At 41.3% G+C, this 10759-nt stretch overlaps 3 protein-coding genes across 3 annotated transcripts; 2 read left to right on the top strand and 1 right to left on the bottom strand.

The window, feature by feature from the left end:
* Positions 1 to 222: 222 nt before the first annotated feature.
* On the top strand, positions 223 to 1761 carry tmem86b (transmembrane protein 86B). The gene is made up of 3 exons (XM_029159764.3): positions 223 to 448; positions 539 to 782; positions 887 to 1761. Exons 1-3 carry the CDS (start codon positions 398 to 400, stop codon positions 1336 to 1338), a joined length of 747 nt encoding a protein of 248 aa, XP_029015597.1. The 5' UTR covers positions 223 to 397; the 3' UTR covers positions 1339 to 1761.
* hspbp1 (HSPA (heat shock 70kDa) binding protein, cytoplasmic cochaperone 1) lies at positions 1586 to 4220 on the bottom strand. Its single transcript, XM_029159751.3, has 8 exons — positions 4048 to 4220; positions 3799 to 3929; positions 3354 to 3576; positions 3034 to 3258; positions 2777 to 2932; positions 2335 to 2431; positions 2132 to 2243; positions 1586 to 2040 (listed from the first exon to the last, which is right to left on the bottom strand). Exons 2-8 carry the CDS (start codon positions 3916 to 3918, stop codon positions 1960 to 1962), a joined length of 1014 nt encoding a protein of 337 aa, XP_029015584.1. The 5' UTR covers positions 3919 to 3929; positions 4048 to 4220; the 3' UTR covers positions 1586 to 1959.
* Positions 4221 to 4735: 515 nt separating this feature from the next.
* tufm (Tu translation elongation factor, mitochondrial) lies at positions 4736 to 8327 on the top strand. The gene is made up of 10 exons (XM_029159742.3): positions 4736 to 4848; positions 5558 to 5604; positions 5680 to 5818; positions 5968 to 6134; positions 6235 to 6504; positions 6617 to 6749; positions 6863 to 6967; positions 7226 to 7377; positions 7563 to 7682; positions 7925 to 8327. The coding sequence occupies exons 1-10, from the start codon at positions 4812 to 4814 to the stop codon at positions 8093 to 8095; spliced, it is 1341 nt and encodes a 446-aa protein (XP_029015575.1). The 5' UTR covers positions 4736 to 4811; the 3' UTR covers positions 8096 to 8327.
* The last annotated feature ends 2432 nt before the right edge of the window (positions 8328 to 10759 follow it).

Genomic DNA, 10759 nt, shown 5'->3' with positions numbered 1-10759 from the left:
GAGAAGTAGTTAGAGATATAATTCAGACATACATGTTAATCCTTTTCAGCAATTACATAAACATTGACTCGTGTTTGATGTGACAAAACCTTGAACAATCACCAGTTCAGCCAATGACTTGTTTGTAGTTTAACTTTGCACTTCAAGTGTCTATGTCATCAGAGTGTTAGTGTCAAAGGTCACCTGTTTGTCCATGAGAACATTGATTATCAGAGACTAATCAGACAGGATCGGTCCAAAGTTCACAGAGAGCAGACGGAGAGACACGACAGAAGGCTGAGCAGAAAAGACAAAGGGATTTAATGTGCCGCTAACAGTAAAACACCTGCAAAGTAGAAGAGGAAGCTGCGAGACGAGAAGTTCATCATCTGTGGGAGACGTCGCCGCTGACTGAAGCATGGACATCCTTGAGACAGATGCTTATGACAGGAGGAAGAGGAGGAACATGGTACGTGAAAAGCCTTTGTGTAGTTATAAATGTTGTCTTCTACATCTGAACATTTAGACAGGTCTCCCTGTTTCTCTGTTTCTCTGTTAGTCCTGTGCTCTGCTTGTGTCTCTCCTGCCTTTCTTTGCGTCCACAGCGCTGTACTTTTACCTGTGGACTCCAGACTCTCCTGCATCCATCACTTCAGCAGGTGTCAAATCGGCACCAATACTGCTACTGGCAGCAGCGGTGCTGAGCTGGAACGGAGGTCAGAGCGTCCTGGGGGTGGTGGGGGGACTGTTCTTCTCTGCGGTCGGCGACTGCTGCCTCATATGGCCTGAGCATTTTCTGCACGGTAACGTAAATTCAACAGCAGAAAGGAATCCACAGTGCCATAAAAGCAGTGCTTAGTTCATTTGAGTGATTTGAATACACCGACAATTCACACATCTCTTCCAGGAATGGGCGCGTTTGCTGTGGCTCATCTACTGTACGCAGTCACCTTCCTCACCGCTCGTTACGCAACATACTCTTCTTCCTCCTGGAACCGCTTCCTGTATGTGATCCTGCTCATAGTGGGAGGAGGCTTCTACACCTACCTCTACCCGTTCCTGCAGAAGGCGCCAGACTCCGAAATACTAACTCCAGCTGTGGGGATCTACGTCTTCCTCATTACTTTAATGGGCATTTTAGCCATCAGAACCCGCAACACAGCAACACTGTTAGGGAGTTTGTTCTTCATGGTGTCTGACATGTCACTGGCTTTGCAACTTTTCAAAGTGGTGGCACCAATGAAGCACGGGAACCTTATCGTCATGGTGACGTATTATTTGGCACAGCTCCTTATAGCTGTGGGTGACGTGAAAGCAACAGAGAACAAAGATGCCTTTGCAAAATGGAAGACGACCTAAACAGAGTCTCTGAGGCATCACATAATTCACTATGTTGCCCTAATATTTGCTTTTTCTAGAAAATCCAATGAAGAAAGAAGACAAAACACACACCGTATGCAGGTCTCCTATTGGTCAGAACTGACAGTTACCTGCTACTCTACACTGGAAAAGATGGAGCATATGAGAATCTCACAAGATGTGTACTTAAAATTTTAATTATAATATCATTGTCATGTCAAAAATATAAACGATGTCTACAAACAAGACTGTGACAAAATATTTTAATCTGTCATTTTATGCTGCATCCATGTTTGAGTGTGTGTGGTGTCAGTGTTTTCCACTTGTGAGCTGTTCGTTTCATGTAGATAAATACTCCTGTTTGTTTTGTTAACAAATAAATGTGGTGAAAACACAAACACTGGTATCTGTATTTGAAGGTTTTAAGCAATAAGTTACTGAGAGCAAAGAAACCTAACACTAAAAATTTAACAGATATTTGTGCATGTGCTTCTTGTGAAGGTGATGCTAGACTGGAAAAATATTTTACACGTTTCAGTTATTTACAGTAAAATCCAGCTACTGGATTACATGCAAATTATGAACAACTGTCAGAACAAAGGCATTGCTCGCTACGAGTCTTCAGCGATCCATCCCACTGTCATCTGATTGTCGCCCATGGAAGCACAGAACCCTCAGACGGGTGCAATAATCCAGCTCTTCCTATTAAAAACAATCCTGGATAAGAATAAACTTATTCATGCACTTAGAACAATAGTTTTACATGTATTTTGCTGAAGGCTGTGTAAGTTACCTGATTTTCTTCCTTTCCTTGAAGTTCAGTGATGCGCTGTTTGAGTAATTCCTCCAGTCCCAGAGCAGGATTCATGCAGTCTTTGAGCCCCTGTGCACAATCTTCCACTAGACTAAACAGACACAGAAATAATGAAGGCATGAATACTAATGTTTTTATGGAATAATGCAAAACACTGATGAAAGGCAGAGAGTGTTTCTTACCAGCAAAGGGCGCCAAGCACATGTTCATGGAAAGGTGAGTGTGGTGTGCGGAGAACAGAAACCAGCTGCTGTACCATCCCCATGGAGGCAACTGTATCTGTAGGAATACAGGGAAAAAGTAAATCACTAGACATTTAGATCTCAAACCCAGAACGTATTTGTTTTTCTGTAGTTATTCAGGAAATCGTCACTTAGATTTGAATTCTGGGAACAAACACACATTGTTAAGAATGTTTTACTATACATAAAGTAATTGCAATTTAATAACGCCCATAAATTCTAGATACACTGTTGCAAGTAATAATGACTTTTCATTATTATTCTAATTCTTTTAGAATAATGAATGAGATCAACCTCAAACTTCAGGAGTGGAGTCATGTGTCATTCTCTGGCAGCTCAGTTCAAAAGCAATATTCTGTTTAAATACTACACTTGTTTGTACCTTTTTGTTCTGGATGTGCTGTCAGCAGGTTGAGCAGAAGGAAAGCAGACTTGGTCCTGAGCCTCTCATTCTCTGACTGCATACCACGCATGAGCACGGAGAAACCATCGCTGGACAGGAATGCCTGGAGTCCTGCTTCCTGCTCTCGGACCAGACCTTAAAAACACACCATGGTGTGTCGTTGTGAATACTGAAGCTGCACATTCACAGATGGTGATTTCTGCCAGCTGTGTGAACCAGAACTCTCTGGCACTCACATGAGATGGCGTAGAGGGCTTTTACTCTGACGGTGGAGTGGGGGTCCGAGTCTATCAGCTGGAGCAGTTTTGGCAGCGTCCCGATGCTGAGCAAATGAAGCTGCACCTGTGGCATGTTCTGTGCACAGGAAGCGATAAGCTGGGCAGCACGCCACCGCAGCCCACTTTGGGTGTGACACAGATACTGGGAGACACACAGGTCCAGTCCACCTAGGATCATCAGGTCTGTGTAGCAGGACATGATAGTGTTTTTATATTAAACCTGTCAAATCTACAGACTGTGCAGGATAATATCAACGCTAATACCCTTTATTACTAACCTCTAGCGTTATCAAGGTTCTCACACAACTCTGACAGCATCTCAAAGGCTGCTTCCCGCTCATCCTCATCTTCTTCATCCCTCGCCTCCTCGTCCTCCCCATCCCTCTGCCTTTCACTTGTTCCCTCCCCGCGCAGGACGGCCAGGCACTGCTTCATCTGCTCCACTTCATCCGTCTGCCCTTTGCAGATATCCGCAAGAGCCTCTCTCAGCCACGTTTTCCTCTGTATTAAAGAAAGAAGACAAGATTGTTTGTCTTGCTATAATTCAATACTTGTAGTGCGAGGACTCAAAACAATGTCAAAGCAATGGTGGTTTGGTGACTATACAGTATCTTTTTTGTTACATTGTTATTGGGTTCTGACATACAAACTCTAGATCCAACTTGTATTTGCTTTTAGTGAGGTCTGTCCAAGGTGTGAAATCAGTAAAAGACAGATACTTGCCTCCTCTGACATGGGTTCAGGAGGAGCAGGACCTTCTGTGGCTGATCCAGCTTCCACAGCCAGCTGTAGGACCCCCTGAAGATTCTGGGGATATCTCCTGTTGTCTCTGCCTTCTGCCATGGTGTGTACACCTGAAGAGAAAAACACAAACTCAAACTCTATTTCACATGCATTCTAACCTAAACAAGCTAAATGTTAAAATGAGAGAAAGCCAATAACAATTGACAAATTCAAATATTCCTATCTTACCTTTAAAAAGTCCAAAAAGACTGTGATGCTAAATGAACAAGATGTGTCCTACTGACTTTCGAACACGTTTCCTCAGTTAATACATAAACTTGAACGCGCTAGAACGTTCTAGCTAGCTTCTTTCACGAGTGACAAGGAGGCTGCCATGCTTTACCGTAATCCTTAGTTCAAAGTGACCAGAAAAAATATTTAGGCTGTACTCTCCATCTACATTGGGGTAATTTATTTTTTTTATTAAATCAACGTCAAATAGAATATCTAAAATAGTAAATTACTAAAACGGTTTATTTTTTAAATAAAGACACAAAAGCGAACTCTACATTATTTGCGTATTTAAGGTAAATCAGTGACGTTGTGAGGGTATTATTCAAAGAGTATAAGAAAAAGCGAGATAATCATTTTCTAAAGTTGAAGAGAGACAAGTGCGGCAGATATATGTTAGTAATGTACTGTTCTTTATAAATAGTGCCCTGTATATAATATCTAAATATTAGATATATATATATCTAATATATATATAATATATATTAGATATATATATATAATATAGCAAAAATAATAAAGCAAAAATATAGCAATACATTCCTCAAATAACGCGACTTTAGGCACCCTTTAACTTTCTAACTAAAAAAATGTATTTTGTCGTTGTGGGAGTAGCAAGCAGCTATTTACCGCGTAGGTCAATTGCTTGCAGCGACAACGGAAGCCGTGACGAGATTTGCGCTTGACTTTTTGATAGCCTTTGGTCAGTCTAACCATCCAAGATGGCGGCGCTTGTGGGGTTGCGTGCATGTTTCTCCGGTAAAAACGTTGAATTCTGTAACGATACTTGAGCTACTCTACATTTTGTCATTTCACGTGGTTACGCCTTTGTACAGGTTGTACAACGTGTTGTCGACGCTTGTAAAAATATGTAGTATTGAGAAACATGATGCTAACTCTTCTAATACCGTAGCAAGGTCACGTTACCATCGGTTTTAGCTAACGACTCGGTTACTCTCAAAACTGGTCGAATGATTATTTAAGTAGATAGTATCATAGACCAGTAGCATCGAAACGAACTGTTTAGATGAACAAGATTAGAGTAGTCGAAGGATAAAGTCGCAGCAGGATCCAATCTGTTCATTCAAAGTGATTGTTAGCCTAATATTAGTTGCAGAGCAGCGTTTAGCTAACCGATGTTACTTATGTTGTTAAACGGTCCGTGCCACATTGCTATCATCTGAATACGATGCGGATTTTTCCACTCATGCATGGGTTTGAGAAATGACAATGCAGTTGTGTAAAGCATCACTTTTTCCCGTTGTGCTTTTCTGTCTTACATTTAACCATGCATAGACATAAGCATTATGACAACTGTCCGGAGTTAAGCAGGTGTTGAGCATGACTGTATTTTGTATTGTATATAATGGGTTTCATGAGCATTCACAAGGCTTCACAAACCAGCAAGGTGATGAGCTGTGGTAAGATACTGTGAACTAATTAATATTTTTTATTATTTACTGCTTAGCTCTTCAGCTTTCCTCGCCATGCTTCCTGCACAGCTCATTCAAACTGGTGAGTATAAACACTAACCACACTCTACGGACTACATAATGTGGTTTTGTTGCTGAATATTTTCCATGTTTGTAGTGTGCTCTGCCTCTGAGTCGGCGAAGCTTTGCTGCAGAGGCTAAGAAGACATACAGCAGAGAAAAGCCACATGTCAACATTGGAACAATTGGCCACGTTGATCATGGCAAGACGACCCTGACAGCAGCCATCACAAAAGGTAGAATACATTTCTAATTTCGAAATAAATCTAAATCCAGCACATTTAGTGATTTGGTTTATTACTTTCACTGATCTACAAAAGGAAAATAAAGGTTCCTTAGATTTCTACTTCTGAGAGATTTGAGAGACTTGACTTTTTCTCATCAGTTCTTGCTGACTCTGGCGGAGCTAATTATAAGAAGTATGAGGACATTGACAATGCCCCAGAGGAGAAGGCTCGAGGAATCACCATCAATGCCTCTCATGTAGAATATACCACAGCCAACAGGCATTATGCCCACACAGACTGTCCAGGACATGCTGACTATGTCAAGGTAATGTGCTTCTCACATGGTTCCACAAATGTTTTGTAACCAACCAAATGAAATGATGTAGTAAGTCAGTGCACATGTTAAAAATGCCTTTCTCTTTCAGAACATGATCACAGGCACAGCCCAGATGGATGGCTGTATTCTTGTGGTAGCAGGCACTGATGGCCAGATGCCTCAGACACGTGAGCACCTCCTGTTGGCCAGACAGATTGGTGTCGAGCATGTGGTGGTCTTCATCAACAAAGCTGATGCCGTTGATGACAAAGAGATGCTGGATCTGGTAGAGATTGAGATCCGGGAGCTGCTTACAGAGTTCGGCTATGATGGCGAGAACACACCTGTTGTGATAGGCTCTGCCCTCTGCGCCTTGGAGGTGAGGGGAATACATCTTCTTATATATTTCATTGTAAAAAAAACAGTGTCTCTATCAAAGCATGTGTTAATGGGATATGATTATGTGCAACTAAACAAATTATTTATCTTAGAACAAGCAACCTGACCTGGGTGCGAATGCAGTGATGCAATTGTTGGAAATTGTGGATTCATACATTCCTTTGCCTAAGAGAGAGCTGGAGAAACCTTTCCTTCTGCCCATCGAAGGAGTTTTTTCTATTCCAGGTAGAGGAATAAATGAATGCAAGATTCTCACTTAATTTGTTAACTGAATTTATTTTTTTGCATTATTACTGTTTTATATTTTAATCATTATAAGGAGTACCACTGTCTTTCAGGCAGAGGCACAGTAGTGACTGGCACTATGGAGAGAGGCGTCATCAAGAAAGGAGACGACTGTGAGTTTTTGGGCCACAATCGAAGCTTCAAGACTGTGGTCACAGGTGAGTTATGTAAAAGGCAACAAAAACTCACTGAAGTAGTGTATGTGTATTAACTTAAGATCTATACTGAAATATGACAAATAAATGGAAGACTGATTGCTTAAAGGTAAATTTAGAGAAAAGTGATTTGTTTTTTTGTTTTTGTTTTTTTGTTTTGGTTTTTACTAAATGGTTTTAAATGTTGAGTGCCAGGTTGTGTTGTGGTTGATCATTGTTGTTCACATGCAATGACCATCGTGTTGGGCTTGTGGGATTCAGGAATCGAGATGTTCCACAAGTCCCTGGATCGGGCCGAGGCAGGAGATAACATGGGCGCTCTTGTCCGAGGTCTAAAGAGAGAAGATGTGAGGAGAGGGATGGTGATGTGCAAGCCAGGATCTATAATGCCTCACCAGAAAGTCAAAGCCCAGGTTTAAACACACACAACTGCAAATGCCACGCTTTTGACTTTTTCTGTATTGATCAAGCTCGTAATTTCAAGATGAAGTAAAAGCTATGTTAATTGTTTTTAATTGAAAACCTGATCAAGAACATTGTATCTGTTACCTGAATTGCTAGTGTGTGTGTGAAAGCCTTTGTACTTCATGTATTACAGGTGTATGTTCTGAGTAAGGAAGAGGGAGGCAGACACAAACCATTTGTCAACAACTTCATGCCCGTCATGTTCTCGCTAACCTGGGACATGGCCTGTAGGATCACTCTGCCCAGTGACAAGGTGTGTTTGTGTCATTATATATGGATTTCTGTCTAATAGTGTCAAGTGTGTCTGGAAGGTGCATGTGGTCAGCAGGTAGTTGTCACACCTGATCAATCAGCAGTAATCAGCAAACTATCAGGACAGTAACTCTTGAGGACCAGGGTTGGGCATCCCTGCACTAGATTATACATTTTCCAACTTACCTTTACCTGTAAATATTTTTCAAGCTTCCCACTTATCGGCTGTGTTTTCTGTTTTAGGAAATGGTGATGCCAGGAGAGGACACCTCCTTGACGCTGACGCTCCGCCAGCCAATGGTTCTGGAAAAAGGCCAGAGGTTCACCCTGAGAGATGGAAACAAAACCATTGGCACCGGCCTGGTCACAGAAATCATGACTGTAACAGAAGATGATCAGTGCAACTGGGGCTAAAGCGGAAACTGCAAAGGGCAGTGAGGGGTGGGCCTAGAGGTCAGGAAGGGAGAGGGAGTGTGTCCGTGTCTGGTCAGATCAGTTTAGTACCCGAAATATACAAAACACAAACTCATCAGGATCAGAAAAGAACTCGAAGGAATGCATGGCTTTGTTGTGCAGTTCCACCCAACCAAAAGAAATGTAATGTCCAGAATTGTGTCCTTATTGTAATAAAATGTATTAAATAAGAGTTATAGTTTCTTGTTTTCTGGCCAATACTAAGCGAAATAAAAGTCCATAATTGAGAAAATACTAACCGTGCTGTCACACTGACACCTGTTTGTTGCTCTGTGGTGCAAGCAGTGATGCCACATGGTGGCAGTGAAGAGGCTTGTTATCAAGTGGCTTCTCGGTACCTTTGTACACTATGTTGGTAGTTTAGTTATAAAGACACAGTAAAAACAGCTAAGTCACCGTAGTTGACTTTAGGCTCCTTGCCTGTTAGAAGTGTAAATAAACTAGTACGTGGAAGAGTTATGTGGTATACATTTTGTCTTCTGATTGATTAAAACTTATTAGTCATGATTTAGATATGATAACTACAAGGAGTCTAACTATTTTCCTACCACTTTTAGTGTGAAATATTGAAATTAATTCAAAAGTCTAAAACTAAACAGTAGTTGAAATTTGTCAGCTGATTATACAGCAAGTGTGTTTTTAAAATAATATTTGTGAACTCCTAATATGTTTCTAATGCAGAGCATTTGTGTCTGTTGCATTTCAACATAATATCTTGTTGAACAGATGACTGGAGACGGAGAAGAGACATCTCTCAAAGGTCTTTGTCTTAATAGGTTTTGTCCTTCAATAGATAATTTCAGCGTTACACCAGGTCGATGGGAGCAGTTGATGGACCCTCTGCTTGTTTGCTCCCAGCAGGAAGCTCTGCAGTTGCCCTGTGTTTGCTGTAGGTATTTGAGTCTCAGACTCCTGTAATCCAATCAGCCTGTTGCTGTAATCAAATACTGTATGTCTGCAGGAGTCGAGGCTGGAGCAGCGGGTGGCGCTGAGTAATGTGCTCAGCTGGAGGATGCATGTCGACGCAAAATAACTCACAAGACCGGATGATCACACGGTAGACACCAGTGTGCAGGTGATCCGTGACCGTCCTTTCACCAGCGGTTACATGGGGTTTAGGCCAGCGTTCTGAGGGTGAGTTACTGAGGAGACATTTAATGTCCTTGAATTGAAGGTACATGACACGATGCATTCTTTCCCTGAGCTTTTGTCCATCATCTAGTTCAGAAAATCGACTCATTGAACATTTCACACAATCAGATTTTCCCAGCCAGTATCGTTTCCAGTCTAACCCACCCTGTTTTTAAACCAGTTTCCCATCCCAGTTTTTCCTAGTCAGGGCGTTACTCTCCCAGCCATCGATCTTCCACCTCAAGGTCATTTCTCTAACCCTTTAACTGTCCGCACCCCTCAAAAAAATAGGACCAGATTGCCTTGGCTATCTGATTTTGTTGTGAATAGAAAGAGAAACTGCAATGTAATATGTCGAAGAGGCTAAGATTAGTGTCCTCGCCTTGTTCTGCCCTGATTAGATATCATTCTGGACAGCCAAGAAAAACAGGATTTACAGTTTATCTCCAGCAACTTTCAGCATCTTTGCTCATTTTTTTTATTATTATGACTATTTCTGATTATTTCTGCCTAAATTATATTTATATCCTGAGAGAAATGTTTAAGCCATTTATGGTACGGATTAAAAGTGTCAAGGCTGTATTAAACAGTCCTGGCATATTAAATTATTCATACAAATAATTGTGGCTGTATTTCTAAGTGCTTTCTATTTATAGCTCCAGCCAAACTAAAAGAGATTTAGAAAGGTTTGTTTCCATAACGTGCGCATTCTCATGAGTGGGCTGAAATGTCTCCCATCATCGCTGGTGTGTGTTTGTAAGTGGACTTATTAGACTATGATGTAAAATGCCTGAAGTTACAGCTTTAGCAAAAGAAATGCAGCTGTTGCATCATGTTACTTTTTTTCCCACCCTCCACCTCCTTCTGGCAGCTGAGAGGAACCAGTGAAGAATAGCACTGCTGCAATTAAGGCTGCATTTGCCTTTCAACAACCCACTCTGCATGTTGGAAGACTGACCCTCCACAGCTCTTCATCCTCCACTGCGGAGTGGGTGGAAAGCATCCCAGTTTATTCTCGCTGCTCCTTCAATCACACAGCCCATCGCTGACGGTACAGTGCTAATGTAAGAGATTACACATTCATGGGGTGCTGGGTTGACTTCCTGAAAGTTAAAGGCATGAAAGGGGAGAACGGTTTATTCTTTTAAATGTCACAGTGACTGACTTGGTGCTGCCAGTTTAATCACACACCCACACACATTAAATGGTAATTAAATAAGTAGATTATGGTTGGGTAGACATGGACATAATGTCATGATATTAAGATTTATTATACAAGAGGTTTTCGTGTTATTATATAATAGGTGGAGCCAGGTTTAAGAAGAAGAACTAAACTGTCGTCTTTGACTGTTTTGTTTGTAACAAATGTAATTATGTTTCATACGCAGTGTTAAAACACATTTCACTAGTTTGTTCTAGTTGGTTACTTATTGATTATGTGCACAACGGTGTTTCTAAATCAATGCAAGCTGT

This window comes from Betta splendens, chromosome 8, assembly GCF_900634795.4.
Source record: "Betta splendens chromosome 8, fBetSpl5.4, whole genome shotgun sequence".
Classification (NCBI taxonomy): domain Eukaryota; kingdom Metazoa; phylum Chordata; class Actinopteri; order Anabantiformes; family Osphronemidae; genus Betta; species Betta splendens.
Note: the sequence above shows the minus strand (reverse complement) of the source record. Positions and strands in the feature narration are given on the sequence as shown.